This window comes from Zosterops lateralis, assembly GCF_965231275.1.
Source record: "Zosterops lateralis genome assembly, chromosome: 7".
Lineage (NCBI taxonomy): Eukaryota > Metazoa > Chordata > Aves > Passeriformes > Zosteropidae > Zosterops > Zosterops lateralis.
The window spans coordinates 16593405-16614203 of record NC_139767.1 but is presented as its reverse complement, the minus strand read 5'-3'; the positions used below and the strand labels follow the sequence as shown (position 1 = coordinate 16614203).

At 39.6% G+C, this 20799-nt stretch overlaps 1 protein-coding gene across 1 annotated transcript in view; it reads left to right on the top strand.

Annotated features, from left to right (window-relative positions):
* The first annotated feature begins 1086 nt into the window (after positions 1-1086).
* Positions 1087-20799, top strand: part of MTX2 (metaxin 2) — a 31749-nt gene continuing 12036 nt past the window's right edge. The window contains exons 1-3 of the mRNA XM_083865108.1: positions 1087-1207; positions 14080-14127; positions 15118-15164. Coding sequence (XP_083721234.1) covers positions 1168-1207; positions 14080-14127; positions 15118-15164 — 135 coding nt within the window. The 5' untranslated portion in view covers positions 1087-1167. The remainder of the gene's footprint in view (positions 1208-14079; positions 14128-15117; positions 15165-20799) is intronic.

Below are 20799 nucleotides of genomic sequence, written 5' to 3'. Positions count from 1 at the left end.
CTACAAAGAAACATTATTCTTTAATTGGCTGCTAATATATGGATTTGGCCTAGCTTATCCCCAGTTCAAGCTCGGCATTTTGCCCCATGGCTTGTGTTTTTAACCTTCTAAGGACTGCTGATGATGAAAGGACTCAAATAGCACAAACCAGCTTATTTAGACTCTTGCAATCTCTTAATACAAAGCCACTCAGCTTCTCAAGACTGCTCAGAGTTTCTGTAATTTCAATGCCATTCAACTTACAGCTGTAATTAGAAATAAATCATTCATCAGCATTTAAAAATAATCAGTTGTATTCCACATCACTGTTTTAAGTCCTCAGTCCATTTTTCCAATGTATCTACTGGCTCTTCTGCTTTTGCTACTGCTCTAATAGCATGTTTCCACTATCATGTGAAGAATGATTCAATAGTATCACCAGAGGAGTTTCACATACTTTACAAACATTAATATGTTTATATCCCTTGTCTTTTGTACATAAAATATTTAAGATTTTACAAGACTGCAATGTCGTGCTATCTGTTCTTCACAGCAGAGTGAGTCACACTTGATAAAAGAAGATATTCTAATTCTTATTAAAGTGTGGTTAAAGAAATGAGGATCAAGAGGGACTGCAAGATAATGGATCAAGTAATTCACATACCCTTTATCTTCTCTGCAATCAACATACTGGTATGTATGTAATTTTACAGCATTTTCCAACACTTAAGTCTTTCTATTATAGAATTAAGAAAGAAATTTATGATTGCTTAAAGGCAAGGTGCACATTCCAAAAAGCAGAGTTTGTCTTCTGAAATTAAGAATCCCAATTTGGGACGAAGAAAAGGCAGGTGTACCCTTCAGTTCTAACCCATTGTCCCCGAGACGCTTGGGGAAGCATTTCAGAGCTGCCATGTCCAAGCTGAGGGCGCACAGGCTGCTCGGGCACGCCCCGCTGGGAGCTCCCGGGGGCTCGCCCTCAGGCCGGGATAACAGAGGGGAGTGACTGTCGCTCCCAGGCGGGGTGCTCGGACATTCCCCCCGGAGCATCCCCGCCCCGGCCCCGCCGTACGCGCCGCGGGCGGAGGAGCCGCGGGCCCCGCCCCGGCCCCGGATGCAGTCTCGGCCCTGCCGGCGGCGCGGGGCCCAGTTCCTGTGCGTGCCCTCGGCCCGCCCGCCCTCCGCGACATGTCGCTGGTGGCCGAGGCCTTCGTGACTCAGCTGGCCGGTGAGGGGCGGGGGGGCGGGACGCCGGGGCCGCGCTCCGGGCCGCGGGTTGAGGGCGGCGGCGGCGGCCCCGAACCCCCGCGGCCCCAGTGGCCGGGGTGACCCCTGGGGATGGGGCTGCGGGGTGACCCCTGGGGATGGGGCTGCGGCGAGGGGGCCGTGCTGGGCTGGCGGGTCCGCGGGGCCGTACGGAGCCCGGGCCCGGAGGACGGACGGGGACAGTCACTCGGCACAGCCCCGCGGGAGCGCAGAGCCGTGCGCGGCCACCAACCAGGTCCCTCCTCATGGGCTCCCTAACCCGCTGTGCCGCGCCAGATCGCTACTTTCATTAATAACTTCTTTGCAACTACTTGATTTTCCTCAGTGGTCCGAAAACCGCGTCACGTTTATAATGGTGGCGGCCGGCGTTGAGGCCGCTGTGGGAGGGCTGGTGGGCCCGTGCCCGGCCCGCGGCCCGCGCTGTGTGCCCCAGGCCCCGCGGGGAGCCCCAGGCGTGCGGGGACCCTCGGGCCCTGTCCTGGGGCCGCCGCCGTGCTGTGCCCTCTCCGCTGGGCGTGACCTTGAGGTGAAACACAACTGTGCGTCACTGTGGAGTTATTTAGCTAAAGATGGTAATAGTATGCTCTTAAGGAAAGAACCAAAACATGAACCTTAGGTAATGCCTGGCTAGGAGGTTCAAAACACAGTTAGTGCGGTGCATGCTTAAAATAAGTGCATTGGTCAGTTTCTCCTTTCTTCTTATTCCCTGTTCTTGACTGTTTTGCTGCTATGCAAACTCCCAGACAATAAATACTGCACGGAACAGCATGTTGAGTAATGCTGACCTGTTGAAGAGGATGCTGGAGTTTTGTTTCAGGAGCTGGGTCTTCTGCCACTTGGTAGGGGCCTCAGTGTAAGAATCTGAGTTGGATTCTCTTACTATGAATGTACCCTGACTTGTAGGTCGTGTGAAGGTGATGGGTCATCAGTCTGGGTCTGTAGAGGTACCCACAGACAAACCTGAAAGTTGTGCTGGCCTCTTGACTTGGCAGTTGCTAATACATAGATGTTAGCACAAGCCTTGCTTATGTGCTGAGGGCCAGAGCCCTGGATCTCTGGGATATGGAGAACATTTCCTTGCCTTTATGAGCTCTTTAGTATATTTTATTTATATTGTGAAGTACAAGGATAATGACATTCATGAGTAGATCTTGATTCTCCTGTCTGCTGTGTAACCTTTATGAATATTATAGAGTCACAGCTTGCTAATAATTATTTTTTCTGGAATTAAAAATACAAACTCAAGAATATACTGTATGTAGGCATCTCACTGCTCTCTTATTCAAAAAGCTGTTGTTTCACGGTTTTGAAAGCAGTTATCTCCCTTAAAAATAAAAGATACTTTTGCCAGCAGGTCATGGCCTTTGTAGCTTGTCTGTATTAAGCGCCAGGTCCAGATTGAAAGTAAGTAATGGCAAAATTGCTCAATTTGTTCGTGTGAAAGATTTTTCAAATTTAAAGAAGGTTAACCAGGGTCTAGGCCAATACCCACCACACATCTGGATTTCCTGAGACCAAGGGAGTAGTTCATTCTGGTACTAAGAAGATATAAGTATCCCCCAAATACAGGAATATTTGCGAGGAAGAAAAATGGTGTACCTCAAGGAAAAAATGCTGCTTAACAATGACACTTGTTTTAATGGCATCTTATCCCATATCTGTGTGTGGGAATGATTGAGATTTTTTTCCATGTTCCTAAAAGTGAAATTTCATTGGCTTTTCATTGGGGATCCTGTTCATGAAGGTGTCCCTTTGTCATAGCAGTTGCAATGAGCTGCTGCTGCTGTTAACATATAACAGCTATAATGCATGGGTCCTTACATATTAGAATTTAAGACAATCACCATAATTTGTTTTCTAGAAATGTTTTAAAAGCTGAGGAGAGGATTTTAGTAGAGAAGGGGATCATAACTTTCTTTTACACACCAACTTTTTGTGTATATGTTTGAATATATTTTTTTAAACTACTACCTATCTTCACCTTGCCCGTGCATTCACTTTCACAGTCTCAGCACAAACTGAAACACAGAAAACACCATCTGAATGTAAGAAGAACTTTGTTTCAATGTGAGGATGATTTGGCACTGGAGCAGGTTGCTCGGTGCAGTTGAGCAGGTTGGTCACTCCAGTTGCGGAGTCTCCGTCCCTGGAGGAGAGTGGAGATGGGCAGCCCTCTGTGCCTTACTGTGGGCATCCCAGAAGTGCCTTCCAGCCTCAGTGGTTCTGTGCCCTTCAGTTCTCAGCCTGCTTGCAGTGCTGCAGTAATTCAGTGTCCTCCCTGAGCAACATGCATTCACCTGACTCTGCTGGGCACAGCCTGCTGCTCTAAGGCATCAATGGTTAAATACAAAGTGATGATTGAATCACCTGCATGGAGTGTGATGCTTGCATTAGTGGTATTCAGCCATTTGCTCATTCGGAAATATAAAGAGGTTAATATTACGTCTCAAGGAATAATAAACAAGTATTTCCATAGCTTTGTGAGTTGCAAGCATTCATGAAAAAGAAGCATCACAGTTTAAATCATCCATTTCTAAACTGTAGGAAATATTAATTGAATAATATGGTGGAGAATTTATTTAGAGTAGCTCAGCATTAATCACATATTAACAGGATAGGAAATGAATGTTTATACTGTAAGAAGAATTAGAGTGCCAGCTTTCAAGTGGTCTACAACATTAATCTTTCTAACTCTAGTAGTTTTGAGAAGCTAACTGCTCAAATAATCTTTAAATGATTGTTGAAAATACATTTAATTGATCACTGAATTTCTCAATGTGCTTTATTTTTCCCCCCAAAATACATTAGTTTTAGGTCAGTGATCAAAAGAAAGAAAATAATAATTCTTGTTTGTCCTTTGATCTCTGGAAAACTACTTCTGTTTATTTCTGTTATGTCCAAGGGTCTTAGGCTGATTTTAATACTAAGGGAAATGAATGCAGTGTGAAAAGCAGGTACCCGTCTGCCTGGAGGTATTTTATGTTCATAGTGAGTCTGCCTCCAGTGTGGCATGCCAGACTACAAATAAATCTTTGACATGCATGTTTTATGTATTGAGACAAGCTTCAATCTGGCTGTGAAAAAAATCATAGGGAACAAAACCTGACCTAAATTGTTCCCACACATAAAGACACGATATGTAAACTGAGTGTGCATTTTGTGCATCAAAATGTGCATAGGTAAATGTTAGCACTTCCTCCATGTGTAAGGTGAAAAAAAAATAGTTATTCTTGCTTAAAATAGATTGTTGGCAGCAGAGATTGTTTAAGCCTACTGCAGAATGTAGTGTAGTGGAAAAGTTTGTGTTTATTTGAAAATACCAAATTTGTCAGGCTACACGGTTTTATCTTACAGTGTTTTTTACATGTGTGCTTTTCATTTGGTAATCAAGCTGTGAGGAATGCCTTTTAACTCCTGCTCAGTTTCAATAAGCAAGTTTCTTACGTTGCTCCTGCACATTTATGCTCAGACATGTTTCATGACTTGATTTGGACCAGTTCTTTGAGTGGACTGCTTATCCAATCTATTTTTTTAGGTCTGGGAACACATTACTTTCACAATTATTGTAATACAGTACATATTTCATTTTGAAATACTGTTATTTCTTGTTTTTAAGCAGCAGCATAATTACAGTTTATAATAGAGCATGCTTCTGTAATTGTTTCTGTCTCCATTAAGACTGAGCAGTCTTTCTCTAATCAGCATTTTATTGTTACATGTTTTCTGCTAAAGTGATGTCTTCTTTTCTCATTCCAGAAATGAGATTGCTCTAGAAATAGCGGTAACAAAATTAGTGAACCAAATGTAGCACCTGTTTTGATGTTGTCCAGTTTGAATTTCAAGTACACTTTCATTGGCTGATAAAACCATGACAAGTGGTTTGGATGAGAGTGCTGTTTTGGAGCCTCAGCTCAAGAGGTCATAGAAAAAACCAGCAAATCATGAGAACAACTTTGGAGGGGAATCAGATTTTTCTTCTCTTTCTCACTCCTTGGTCCTTGGATGCTCTGTTCTCTGACTGTCCTCAGGCATTAACATGGTCTGTTCCTGTAGGTTTGGACCAGGTGAGTCTTGTGTTTTCCAAAACAGGAATTAAATGAAAGAGCTCGGTTGCTGTTCTTTGCTCTAGTTGAACCAGCATCACATGTTGTAAACTGCTGGGCATTTTCAGCTGTCTCATGAAAGTTAGTGAGAAACTGCATCTGCATGCAAGCCATGGTGGAGACAGGGAGAAAGTACACTCCATGGTCTCAAATTTTTATTATTATTACCCTTAAATTCTGGTCTCTAGTTATGAAGAAAATGACACAGATAGCACATGAACATGGATGTTTTAATACGAACTGGAAGAAGTTATGCATAGCAATAAAACCCATGGAATATTGTCAGGAAGTATTGGAAACATCAAAGGAAAAAATTCCAATGATGCTGCAAAGAATGCAGGAGAAGTCTCATTGGGGAGGATGGGAGCTCAACTAAAAAAAATGGTTTGTGCATAGTGAATTAGAAAGTAAAAATGCTGAGAGATGGGAATTTTTAACAGTTCTGCCTTCTAGCTGTGGTGTAATGACAGTGAAGCCAATGTAACATTTGCATTCCTAGCAAGAACTTTCAAAGCTCAGTTGCATGTGTGTTTCTTTTTGCATTTGAATGCCATGTTGGAGAAACTCTGGATGCATTGGACTGTTCTCACTGAAGGCCTTTGAAAAGAAAGGAGGGAGACTGTGAGGGTATGATTCAGAGAACAGAATAAATGTTTTAAGGTTTTGAAGCAGGGAGTCTGCAGTGTTTCCCAGAGGTGAGGGAGGTCATGAGAGGTGCTGTGGCAAGTACCACAGTCTGGTTTAGGCTGACTTAAAGGCTCAGAGCCCTGAAGCAGCATCTTCCTCCTTGCTAGCAGCAGCACTTAGCAGTGCTAACTGCTGCATTTCTACCCTGCAGAGCTCTCCTGCCTAGAGATCTCAGCTCATCTTGCACCTTTGCAAGACTGTGCTTAGGGCTATGGGCAGCACTGGGAATGAGACAGTGAAAGGGAGTCTTAATGAAAGGCCAGAGGAGCCAGGGCTGGATGAGCCAGAATTGTGTGTGGGAAGCAGCTTTTGGGGCAGGTATGGGTCCTGTATGAGGTCCTGTCTGCTGGGACAGATGTGTAGGATCTCTGTTGTGGACCAGAGCAGGGGTGCTGTGGATGAGAAAGCAGGGAACTCCTCGGGGCACTCTGCTGTGCTGGTCACACAGCCTGCCAAGCATCTTTAGGGGTGGGAGAGTTCAGACTACCACAGAAAAGAGGGGTCCCAATCTAAGAGAGCTTTCAAAGGACTGATTTAAAAATGTACATATCTACAAATGTAGATATCATGGCTAAGAAATGTCCCAGTCCAATAAGACATTAATAATATCATACCTCCTCTGTCCTGCTCTGCACAGCTCCTGTGCTTGAAGTTTGACTTCTTGGGTTGGGGCCAAAGAGGAGCAAGGGAGTTAAGTAGCACAAAGGGAAGGGATTGATTTAGAGATCTATAAAAAGCTAATTTTAAGAATTACAAAGCTTCTTGGAGATGGAGCATTTATGCTGAATATCATAAAAAAATAAAATAACTCCAGCTTGTCAGGACTTTATAAATAAATCTTTTGAGATCATTTAGCTGGCATGCTCTCTGATTTTTCTGAAGTAATCCAGATGTTGATTTAGGAACAACTTTTATTTATGGATTTGATTTTCTTGAGACTTTTTTGGCCTTGTCTCCTGACAGGACCTCCCTCCTGTGGCCTGCCCTAGCAGCAAGAGTGCTAAGTACCCTAGAGAGTTGAACCACAGATGTGTACACTCTTGAAAGTCAACTTAAAGACAGTAACAGAATTGAACTAATGCTTAAATACATGCAATTAATAGCTTTCTTGGAAGGTGAAGAAGCAGATTATGTCATGTAAAATGGCTGCTGCAGTAATGTTGCATGCTGACTCTCATAGTGGTACAGCTACAGGAAACTCAAGTTTGAGAATTGCTGCTGAGATTGAGTCTTTACACTGACTATCTGCTCAATCAATAATTACTGAACAGTCATGTTTTATCTGAATTGTGATGTCTCTACAAAGGAGGCCAGGGACAGATTTAAGTAAATGATGTAATTATTTGATACATGATTTAATGCATAGTGTTTAACTAGTGTGAAAGTTGGTTTTCATTTGGCAAGACACTATGAAATGTGTTTTGGTCCTTTGTCAGCAGAGCCAGGGAGTTGCTGATGCTTTCATTTTTTCTTGGCCTTTTTTAGTTTACAGGATCAGGCAATTACATGAAATTGATGTGTACTCAGTGTGGGTGGGTTGAACTGGTGGGTCTTAAGGAAGCTAATTCACAACTTTCTCATACTTCCTTTATTGATCACTCTTAATGTATGAGATACAGACGTTTAACTGCTTTGGTTCCAACGTGGCTACAGCTTCACTGTATTAGTCAAAATGTACCCCTCCACTTATTTCCTGAATACTAGAAACGCATCAGTTCCTGGCATTTTCTTTTTAAACAGTGTATTGCTGCTTGAAAATACAGATTTGTATTTTTTTGTTAAGAGTGTGAACTGATTCTTCTTTCATGCATTTTAACATCAAGTGTCTTATAATCCTCCTTCCTTCTGCAGTCTGGGGAATAGCTTTCCATGTGTTTTTCTTTTGGTTACTACATTTAGGACACTGTGGTCCCTTCCAGCTCAGAATATTCTGTGGTTCTTTGACACTGAGCAGCAGGTCCCCACCATATCACCAGTCTTCGGAAATCACAAAGGGGTAACTTTTCCTGCTGATTGTTGTGATGTTTGCTTCATGACATTCAGAGACTTGTAAGGAATATTGCTGGATATAGATGTTGCTCAGATGTAAGACTGAATTTCTTTTTAGTGTTTACCCTTGTGAAAAAAGCAGTTTTAAGAATCCTCATTATATTTTAATCAAATCTGTACCTAGGGAGAGGCTAAAGGAAACTATGTGAAAATAATGTGTAAGTTAATCTCTCCAGCTGTAATACTGCAATCAGTGATTCAGATTAATGCCAAGTATTTTTGTTTGCTTGTTTTTAATAGAGGATATATTGCCTCTTGGCTCTTTTAGCAGGCCTTTAATGCCATGTGAACCAAACTGGTAAATACAGATGTTTTAGCTTTCCTCCTTTTTAATGTAAGTTTAATATCAAAGTGTTTAAGAAAAATGTAACAAAAAGGAAAGTGATCCATGCAAATGTGGTGATTTTAGAGAAGGAGTAGTCTTTATTTTTATATGATCCATAACAACTTCATAACATTTAATGAAATTGCTGTGTCAAAGAAGGTCGAATATTCCCAGGCCAGGTCCTAGCCTTGCCTACACAACACCACACAGTGAAGTGTATGGAAGAGATTGTTGGTCAACTCAATACTGCATTTGCAGAAACAGAAGGTATGAAAGAATAAATTGATGGCAAACTGAGAATATAGTGAATTTTAGTTTAGAGGAGATTTGGGGCAGAAATTATCTTGATTTACTGATTAGTAGCCTTAGGCATAGGCTACTTTTGTAACAGAAAAACACTTCTATTTGCATTGCCTTCCAAAAATACTCTTGTCCCAACAGTCTTTGGTATTGCTGAGAGCTGGGAACAGCCTTATTTCAAGTTGGGTGTTTTTTTAAGAAACTTTTAACTTGATGACTTCATTTCTCATTCAGGAGGGAACATCTTGATGCCTGGATCTAGAGGTCTCTGGCTTTTGTCTGTGACTGGTATTCAAGAATGCCACAAGCTACACTAGTGGCAGACTACAGGAGAAATCACACTGCCTGTCCTACTGCTGAAACTGGCTATTCATACTAGACCACTGAAATTGCTAAATTGTTGTTTAGCATATTCCACAATTTAACATGCAAAGTATTTTGTCTTCTCATTCTCACAGTCAGCGTCTTATTTTTTAAGTAAGAGGATTAAAGGCATAACTGTAAACCATTTATTTCATTACATCTCTTTCATCATCATGAAGCTGCTCAGGGAAGGTGGATAAAAATGTTTGTTTCCCCGGTACATCCTGGCAGCACTGGCACAGGATGAAGAGTTTCCCAGTAATTCAGAGTGTAGAAGCTGAAACCAAGTGTTGTGCACTCATAAACAGATTCTAAACAGCCCAGACAAAGAATTGGTGGGTCTGAGGCACTGTAGAACGTCTTGGTGATGTGATGCTTCCTCTTGAACAGACTTCACTGAGGAAATGTTAGTGCAGCCTCTCATTCTTTGAATTAAAATTCACCGCTGTGCAAGTGTAGCATGTCCTGAGAGCTTTTGTTGGAGCTGAGATGTGTAGGCTTCAGGTGAGCTGCTGATCCCCTGCTGATAGTGGGGTTTAATGCTCTTGAGTATGTCTTCTTACAGCATGTATGTATTCTTTTCTCTTACTGGCCCAAAAGTATTTGGGTAAATAAAGCCTTATTATTGAAATGTCAGTCTGAAAACATCTGGAAACATTGGAATTAAATTGCTATTTGAATGTCTCTCTCTGGTCTTAATATTGCTCAAGTAAAACCTTTCACACAATGTGAAAACCTGAAAAGGGCACCTAGTGCAATATACCTTTAGTGGCAAAGAATTTGATGTGACTGTCATGACTCATTCTGTGCTTTGAAAGATTTTTTCGAAGAGCAAAAATTACGTTTTTTCTAAGTCATTCTCTGATATGACAGGTGAGGAGTTAGGAATCTGTTTTAATAGTTACAAACCTGAGTACTTAAAACCACTGGGAACATCCAACACACCAGTTCACAGAATTTTCTTCTAATTTGACAACTAAGGACGCTGTTATCACTTTGAAATCTTTAGCATTTTCTATGCTAAGCTGTTAATAAGTAAAACACTTAGACTAACAAATACATTGAGCTTAGTGAAATTTTCATGCATTTTTAGTCATCTACAAAACCAAAGAAGATTTGGTGTAGGTTTGCTTGCACAGTATGACTTCCCCACTTGTTGGGGTGCTGTGTCTGCTGAATTCTCAGCACCCAGGATAAACAAGGCTTATGTAGTGATGTTTTCTGTGTCCATGTCCTTTTAATTCTCATTTCCCTGTTACTTTTGAACTCAAGCCCTTTTCAAACAATGTTAAGGGGGGGCAGGGGGCAGTGGAGGAGGGGAATAATCCCACAGATTGATTCCCATAAGCTGTTTCCTATAACTGGCATTATTGTTTTAATCAACAAGCAGTGTGGTAGAGGAAAAGTAGGGAAAGACAATAGTATGAGATTTGATTGTCCTGAACAGCAGACAATCCACATGAAAGACTAAACATTTGAATTTGTTAATCATGGGAAAAGTTTCAGTAGGGTGGGAAAGCAATTTTTACTAAAGACTGCAAGCCTGAGAGACAGACCCATTGAAAACCACACAATAGTAATTCCTCTGATTATGGAGGCAGAAGGAAGAACGAAATAGTTCCTTATTCCTAAGAAATGTAGAGAAGCTGTTCCTGTAAGGCATGCTTCCAGGCAGTTATTTCATCCTGTGAGCAGCTAATGATAAAAATGTCTGTTGCGTAGGATCTAACACATAAATGTGATTCTGTGTTGAAAGCTTCTGAAGTCGAATTGACATCACATTTGTTAATTTTCTCTTTATATACTGGGTGCCACAGTAGCCGTGGTTAGCAGGGAAATGAACATCTACAGACCAGAAGATTATAGTTGCCGAAGGATAAACTGGATTTGACTTCATTAGTGCACAAATGATAAGTTTGTGAGGAGTTATTATAGCATTAATCAACTTGATGGATTGGAAATATGACAGAACTGAAGCAGCGTGTAATATTAGTGCCTATTATTCTACAAATTATGTCTTCACCTACATTCATAAGGCAAGAGTCATTGCCACACATTAAAGATGTTACACACTTTCTCCTCTTGTGGAGACATGTGACAACCCTTCAGTGATTCCTCCTCCTCTCTTCCCCAGCAGGGCTCTGGTCTCCCTTAGCGGCCTGTTTGCACCTTGGAACTAATCAAAGGCAGCATGGAAGCTTGGACTTTAATTTAGATTGTACCTTATGAACCTGGACCTCTTATGTAGCAGGGTGTATTTAAACTTCTTGCTTCATCAGAAATAAATGTTTCATATTTTGACATCTTGGATGAGGGAGAATGTGTAGAAATTGTAAGGTATGGGACAGATAGTGAATAGGTATTTAATTATTTGATTTCCAGAGTATTACACAGGTATTTGTACCTCTGGTATTGCTGAACATGATCTGCATGCAATTCTGAATGCATACTGCAGAATTTGTTTATTTTCTAGGATAGTTTTAAAATCCAGTCTGTATAGAAATAGTGGAATCCTTGATCTGCTTTGCACACAGGGAACTGAAGACTTTGGTTCAAGGCTTGGGAGCATGAATGTCTACCTCATCCAAACATGGTCAGAACTGTGACCACTCTCTGGAGACAGTCAGGTGCCAGGTGCAGGGTGTATTACTCATTTTCTTACAACTGCTGAAATTTGGAGTTTAAGGTGTACTCATAATGAAGGCTGAGATTTTAATTTGGCTGTTTGTCCTTGTTTTGTTTACTCATCAGAAACATATATTGGTGCACAACTAAACTGTGAATGAGTGAATGAAAGGCTTTAAACTACCCTTGTCCTTGCTTTCCCTCAAGCTGGGTGTCTGCTCTTGTATACTAGCGCTGTGGGATAAAGACTTCATATCATCACTAATAAAATTAGGGTCAGCAGATATGGTTCATGAAAATATGTGTGTGATCAGTAGATTGTGGAAGTAAGATTTAAGCTGAAAAGGGCAAAAAAAGATAAAAAGAATCTTCTACTTGTATTTTAGTTCATAGCATGGATATGGCATGCCTTAGCAGCAGTGTGGTTTTAGATTGTGTGCCAAGAAGCTGGGGTGTGTGTGTGTATTATATCTCTGTATCTCCATGGCTGCATATAGTTTAGTGCCAAAATCACACTGGAATTAGAATCTGAATTTCTTGAAATGTACCTGGCTCTTTTGTTGGAGAAGGAAAAGTTTGCTTGATTTCTTGTGCTCCAAAAATATTTCAGCCATGTGCTTGCATGAAAAATAGGTGACTTCCAGTTTAGGCTGGAATCCAAGATTTAGTTATAAATCTGACATTTCAGTCAGAGGAGGATTAGGCAAAAAAGTTTCAGTAGGAATGGGCTCATGCAGTTGAAGCTCTCTGTACCCTTTTGGACATGTAAAAAGGATGTTTTCACTTTTTGGCTGGAGCATTCACAAATCATTGTAACTTTGTCACTTAGTTATTTCTGTAAGTATCTCAGAGTCCAGAACTTACAAGTTTGCTAAAATACAGTACTGACATTCTTAATTTCCTCATTCTATTTGCTCCTGCAAGACTTCAGTGGACTTGAAGAAATGTATATTAGATGAATTATTTTAAATGCCTAAGTTGTAGTACTGCAGACACTATCTTAGTTTCTTTTTATTTAAAGATGTAAGTGTACTTCCACCTCAAGAATTTTTACTCCAGGGCAAAACTTTAATGATGGGTGTAAAACCAATAGCTGCTACAATAAAACATAAAACATTTTTTCATGACACTTAAATGTGATTAGTTGCTTTCTCATGCCCATACTAGTATCACTCTGATAGGCTCTATGCCTTAATGTTAGAAGCAGTGACCTTCACTAAACTGTGTACAGTGTTTTAAGCTTTACATTCTGTGTGATTTCCATAAAGTTGATACTTCATGAGTATCCAAAAGGAATGATAGTTAGAAAATTGTGGATTTTTTTTAGTTTCAGTTCTAAAGGCAAAGATACACAGCCTTACTTAAGCCAGTGACACATTTATGCTTGATCCACACATAGCTATTTATAGATACTATTGCTTTAAAATAATTTACATGATCAGAGCATAAATTTTGTTTACAAATGGCTATTTTAGGTAGAATGCAAGGTTTGAACTGATATTTAAAAACAGATTTTTAATCAGACATTAACAGGGAATGTCATGGATACAAAAAATGTGATGAACTGTTACCTTACTGCTACCATTAACAGTAAATTGGTGCTGATTATTATTTTTGCCTTCCCTTACATTCAAATAGTGTATGATTGATTACATGCAATGGTTTTCAACTGGCGGATGTGATTGTCTTTTATTTCCTAGCCTCATTTCTTAACAACTGCTCCACTGTTTTGAACAGATGATTCAGTTTCTTGAATGTGTATTGACATTCCCATTTTAGGGTTGAGCAGTACATAACTTAAAGCAATAGGCAGCTCTGGTCATCCTGGTGGGGAGAGTTTTGGCATGCCCGGGCTCCTGGCTCTGTGAGTATTGCATAGGACCATGAGGACACAATTTTAAAAGGCAGAAAGCTTTTTCATTTCCCCAAAGCATTCTTCACACTTTGTTTGGAGGCTTGTGCCTCTCTCCTCTGTGTCTTGTTCTGTTCTCTCCAGAATTCTTGGTTTAGTACCTTAATAAGTACTTGCTCTTGGGAGTGGCCAGAATTAGGATGGGAATGTGCACAAGGATATCTTTATGGTGGTGGGAAAATATCTGCATCAGTTGCTTCAGAATTACAAGGCCATTCTGTAACATAGCTTGAATTTTAGCTCATCTTGCAACATTACATTCTGGGGCTTTCTTCTCTGTGATGTCCCTCTGTGAGCAGGAGAAAAGTACAAGAGAAGAGAGTGCCAGTGGGACATTTTTGGGGCAGGTTAAATATTGCATCAGCATCTTTGCAGTCTGAGTTCTTTCTCTGGGTAACATTCGTGTTCAGTTAGCAATTGCAAGCACATTGATATTCAGCTTGCTTAATTAATTTCTTCTCTTTCCACAGCCGCAGAGCCTTGGCCTGAAAATGCTGCGTTGTATCAGCAACTGAAGGGTAGGTACACTGGTTTTGGCAATTAATAATTACTTTATTTTTAGAAAACACATTAAATATGCACTAAGATAATTAACTGCAAGGAAGCACAGAAACTGTCAAAATAGTCCTTTGTGTTTTTTGTTTGGTCAGAGGTTTTAGTTATACTTGCATCTGCCAATATAAACCAGCTATTCATGGCCTATAAGGTCCTTGGTTTATTATTGACTCATTATATTGGTTGCTGTAGCCAGTGTAAAATGATGTGGTTGCAGGCACAATTGGCAGATTTACTGCACCAATAGCTGAGGCAGCAGATTTTTGAAGTCTTGTGGTAAAGTGGGCTCTCAGTAAAAAGGAACTGTTAAAATGTATAGGCTAGGATGGTTCACTCTCCCTTTAGCAGCTCTTCATATATCATCAGATCACATTATGGCCCCCATTTGGGGCTCAGCAGCCTGCTACAGTTGTCAGAAGACTGCAAAGTAATGAAGACTAATAGGTAGCAGCTCTAGTCTTCTAAGCATGGAATTTTTATTGCAGTGAACTTGTCATCTTTCTTTTGTGTGACAGACCTAGACACAGTGTGCAATATTAGCTGCAAGCTGCTTTTATAGGTTTCTGAATACTTTTACTTTTTAGCCAGAGGAGGTATGAAGATGCGATTTTATTTAACTTTGATTAGAAGGAGAGTAATTGGCATAAAAGTCAGGCACTTGTTTTTTTTTTTCTTGTAGTGTTTTTTATTGAACATTGGTGGTAATATATGGTAAGTGCAATTGCATTTACAGGAGAAAAAAATTGTGTTTTTTTTTTTTTCCTGTTTTTTAATATTCATGTAATAGATTTTTTAGTTCAGCTGCATAGTAATTATATATGTGCTACTTGTTTTATGCATAAGAAATACAACCCAGAATGGTTTACAGTTACAGGTCAGTAGCTAAATGGGCACTGTTTTTTTGTAATTGTGTGATTTATTTTTTGCTTCTTCTTTATTTTTTCTTTCAACAGAGGAACAAATTTTGCTGTCTGATAATGCATCTTCCCTTGCTGTTCAGGTAAAATGTCATATTTTCTAAACTAAAGATGTTAATGCAATTTTTAAAAAAATTATTATCTAGCTAACGTAACTGTATTGAGCTAAAAGATGAATTTAAGAATTATTTCTGCCAAAACCAATTACTTACGTCCTGCCTCTGCTTTGCTTTACATTGTTATTGAAGTGCCAGAGCCTAAAGGATTTGAGGATTTTGAAAGTCTTATGTAGAGTGCTGCTCCTTCTATTCCTGTTTATGTTGGTCTCTGTACAGTATTTACTTGCCTGCCTACTGTGGGAACTGTGCAAGGTTCATGAACTTTTGTCACTTGCTATGCATGTTTGTCTTGTAGCATCTTGCATGATATTTACCAGTCATTTAATTCTCATAGCTGGTACTGCCCCAAACTCAGGGCATGTTTGCTTCATGCTGTGAGCATCACCTCTTTCTATGTCTCTGGTAGGTTTTTTTCAATTTCATCATTGTGTTGAGACTGGAGCTCCAATGTGGTTTTTAGAAATAGTCCATATAATTGACAAACTTGCACCTCTAATTGACTTAATAGCACCTCTGTGGCTGTGAAGTCCATGTAATCTCCATTAACCTGTTAGGTTCAGTAACCCCCAAATCTCAAGGGGACGTTTTCCCCATTAGTAGCAAAGGCCTGGCTGTCAGAGTGGTGGGGATCAGGATGTCTGTAAGGTTCTTGTCCTTCAAAGCAATTTTGTGGCTGCTTTGCTTAGCGGGGGGTTGCACTGTTCTCCTGCTTCTTGCTTTTTGTGTGTGGTCTAGCTCAGAGGAGCTTCAGCAAGCAGTCTCTGAGAGCTGTCCAAAGAGGCCACATCTCATTCACCAAAAATGGGAAACTTGGAGATTGTAACTGGTGTTACTGGTAAAAAGGTTAGGATCATTTGATCATGGTAGTTACTTCCAGGATCTCTTAACTTTTTTCCTTCCTGTCTGGCACTCTAGGAGATAGTTCTAAGAATAAATACAATCACAGTAAGAAGATAGCTTTATCCTTTGCTGGAAAGAGGAATCATCTCTGTACACCTAATAAATGGGGCGGTGTTTATTTGTTTGAGTAGTATGTTTTATATTGTGCTTCACAGTAATATTTTTTTCTGTTGCTTACTTGATCTCAGTGTTCCTTTTTACCTGAGCAACTGTATTTTTGGGGGTTCTTGTGAATTTTCTTCCTGTCTGATGATATGTGTATGTGTGGCTTGTAGTTAAAAGACAGCCCCTCCCTCCCCAATTCACCAATAAAATAACCCTAAAATTTCCTTTTCTAATGCATCATTTTTCTTTACTGTTTCTAGTACATTGTTATCCTACACATGTCACTTAGATGATAAATTAACTATAATATATTAAAAATCCTTGTTTTTCTTCAATATTCTCTAGCTGGACAGCTGATAGTAGCCATGACTATAAATATGGCTCTGGTAGATATCTGATCTTAAACTTTATAGAATAATTCTGTATTGGGGAATTGTATCAGTTTTTAAGAATCTGTGTAACATGGTTGTGACAGAGAAAGAATAACTATTTTTGGTGTCTCTGATCCATTTTGAAATGATATGTAGTGATCAGAGAGGTTTAAATACATCAGTGTGTTTTGCATAAGGAATTTGCTTTTTATTTTGATGAGAGCCTGTTTGTCTGTTTGCTTTTTTTTTTTTTTTTGTTTTGTTTTGTTTTGTTTTGTTTTGTTTTTTTTGTTTTTTTTTGTTTTTTTGAGGGGGTGGTAGGAGTTGGGGGTTATGTGTCTTTCTCAAAGGAAAATTTGGGAATGGGGAATAGGAGGAGAAATAGAACCTGGTACCTGGGACTTTTTTCCTACTACTGTCATTCTTTTTCCCCCTGTTACTGGTTTGGGGCACATCAATATCACCACAGCAGAAATATAGCTTGTTTATGGCTGTTGAACTTTCATGGTGTGAAAACATGAGAAATTTGAGTCAAAAGAGCATGTGGAATCAGCCACCATCAAATCTTTAAGAAACATGGTTTAACAGCACGACTGAATGTGCTGCAGCCAATCTTTCAGGTATTTTATAAAATCTCCTTGTAGCACCCCTTTGTAAAGCTGATCTCAGAGGGACATACTGATATCTACACATAAAATAATGCATACAATCCAGTGCCATAGTGAGTAATTAGTCAGAGTAAAACTTGACTGTTTTAAAGTTGCCAACCCTGTGACGCAGATGGCATTTCATGTACTTCTTGTTAACGGAGCAGATCAAGCAGACAGCAGAGCAAGCTACTCTCACTGCAGATGTAATTAATGAGTAGAGAGGGCTGCAGGTTGAATATAGAAAGTTGGTTGAGTCTTGCTGTTTTAATAATGATTAGTCTTACAACTTCTCATTGTGCAATAAAATCTGGACTCTTAATAGCCACATGTCAGATGAGAGAAGGGATGACAGAGTCTTCTGGGAATTGCTGAGTAACTGTGCTGGTGCCTTTAGTAGTTAAAAGCCAACCAAACACAAAAATCCTTCTCATCTTGTGGAACTTCTCTGTTAATTCTGGTAGGGTTGTTTATTTTTGTTTGGTTGGTGTGGTGTTTTTTTTTTTTTTTTTTTTTTTTTTTTTAAATTTCTCTTCTGCTCATTGTTTATTTTGGAAACAGACTAATTTAGCAATTTCTTTGTCTTTTGCTGGGTTCAGATTCTTTGTATTCTCTGAAATTACAACATAACTTCAAGTAGCAAGTACATTATCTCTGGTACCTCTTGGATTTGCACTCCTTGTTTGTTAACTTGAAGTAGTGTATTATACAGCCAAGTCCACTTGATCTTGGGCTGCAAAGCCTTGATATTGAATGAAATTTTATTTTCACTGCAGATTAATTAAAGTCAAGGGAAAATACTAATCAGTAATAATTATCCAGCTATTGAAAGGAGATGGTAACAGAATGAAGTCTCTGTTCTTGTGGGACACTCAGCTCTCTTCCCATCAATGCTAATGAAACCACACCTCCTGAGCAGCATGCCTCGTGGTTAAAACCATTCTCCATGTATTTATTGTACAGCTACCATGATACAGCATTTCTGCTTATCAGGCTTATCACAGCAAAAAAAAAGCCACCAAAACCAGTACACAAATATATCTCAATAGCAAAACAATGCCACAGCTTTAAGGAGAGGAAAATGGAGTTAGAAGTAGATTAAAACTGAATTACCATAGGAGAGTATATTTCAGTTTGAAGCAGAGGGTCTGTCCAGGCTCTGTCTCCTTAGTGATACCTGGTGCAGGAAAAGCCATTTTGTTTAGTGCCTGGGTGCAAGTAATGTGGCCAAGTAGGAGGGAGGGGGTTAATTCAGCTCACTCTGCCAGGCCTCTTGCCTCAAATGGCAGCTCAAAGCATCTCTTGCACTGTTCCAACTTGTCAGGAAGAGGAATGTGGATGTTGAGACTGCCTCTTTTATGACAGGTTCTTCTGGAATCTTTATGCAGTTAGTCTCATAGTCTTGCTCAAAAGGCTGTCTAAAATGTTCAGAAATATGGAAATTCTAACAGCTGTCCTGAGGTTAGAGAGCCTGCAGCTCATTTTGTTAAAATAGGTATTAATTGCTTGTGCAGTCAATGTACTTGTAAGTGGTCTTAACATATTCCAGGGAAGTGCTTTTAGAATTGTCTGTTCTTAGCCCTGAATGACAGAAGGAAGTTTGGGCAATTTAAAATTGTGCTACACAGACCAATTGCTTATTTACTTCAACAAGTAATCAAATAAATGTGTAAATCATACATGATTAATTGCCCTTGACAGACTTGTGATTTTTTTCTTTGTGTGTGTGTGTATGAATTGTGGTTTGGTTTTTCTCTAGACAAAACATTAGCAGAAATTTGAACTTGTTGCTGAGTCTTAAACAAAAGCTTGGTACTGAAATGAAAATCTGCCAATCCCTTTTTTAAAAAAGAGAATAAAAGCTGGAATTCTTCATGATGAGAAATGCAGTATCAACATAATCAATCTAGCAGCATTGTGTTGTTGCTGAAAACATGCTTAAATCTCAAGCTATACAGGTACTGTTTGTGAGTGAAACATCTTTCATGTAGTTCTAAGATGAAATTACCTCTGAATGAATAGAATCTTCATTTATCTTCAAAACCTCTGTGCTACCAGTGAATCCCCTCTTTCTACATTCTACAACAAGAATTACATTATACCATTAGAGCAGTGCCATGATGCAGTATAAAATAGATTGTTTTGGAGAATGAACGTGGCTTTGCTATAAATTACATTCACAGGTACAGAGGAATTTGTTATTTTGTTTAAAATAGTCACAAATATAATTAAGATCTTAATTTATGTTAAACTACACATGTGGCCATTACCATAACTGGATTAGGAATTTAATCTGTCACTCAAGCAATGATACTGAACAGTTTTCATTTATAACCTTAGACACACTATTTCAGTTACAGGGACTGCAGCTGTTTGATATGAAAACTGAATTATTCTGTAGATTTGCTCATGGGTTTTAATTTTAAAATGTGTTCCTGCAATAAAGTAGAGAATAACTCTTAGTTGTCATCACATACTGTCCATTGTATGCTCATGAAATAACATAAAAATGAAATCAGAAAATGCATTTCACTCTTTCACTCTTTTCTTCCTAGCAGCATGTTGTGTAAGTGCCTTTAGAAGTGCTGCTGAATAAGAGATGGCTTGGAATGGCTCATTCTTTATTAAAAACTAATCATGAATATATCTTCTTCAAATGAAGCCTGGACTGTGCCATCTGAAAATAGTGTTCCTCATGTGGCGACGTAAATTGTGAACTATTTGAGTCTTGGCATAAGTAATTTCATTTTTGCCTCTGATCTCAGAAACTGCAATCTGGATATGATTTACTTGAAGTTGTAACTCATTTTTAATGAGTGTGTGTTTGCTCATATGTGTTTCTGTGGGAGGAAACTGTAGGAGAAGAGGAGGGCATTGTGATGGAGCTCTGACAGGATGATTTGCTGCCTGATGCATGTTGTGTGTCCAACTGATGGTGTCCTTAGCTGGGAAGGGCAAAGAGGAAGGGAGAGCAAGAGTAAAAATCATACCTAAACCAATTAACTCTAGGAATAAATAAAAAAATTCCTCTGTCCCTTCTCCTATGCCTTCCCATTGCATTTCATGCACGGTCACTTTCCATACTTGTCATCAGAAGAAGACACAGTGGTGCCCCATTCTTGCATTGTTCTGGGGGTGGCAGCAGCAGAGATGGGAATGTCACTCGTGTGAGAAGAGGAGGGTGGGGAGGGAGGAGAAAGGGAAGGGTGGGGTGAGTTGTCCTGTGTCTGGCTGTAGTTTCTGGGCTCTGGGCTTTTGAACTATGCCAAATCATCACAAAGGTGATTGCTCTGATTGTTTTTTTAGGTAATTGAAATCCAACATCCTACTTTTGAATTTTAAAGTAGGTGGGCTGTAAGAAGAAGCAGGCCTTACATGGATTGTGTCCTGTTGTAAATATACTCCGTAATTCTGGCTGGAGGTGTCACCTGCCATGATTGAAATGAATGATAGGCATAAGATACTTGATTAATTTTGTTACAAGTGTCACCTCAAACCTTCCTATCAGCCCTGTTCACATAGTTACCAATACCTCATTCTCACACAGCAAAAATATGAACTTGCTTGTTCCACCTG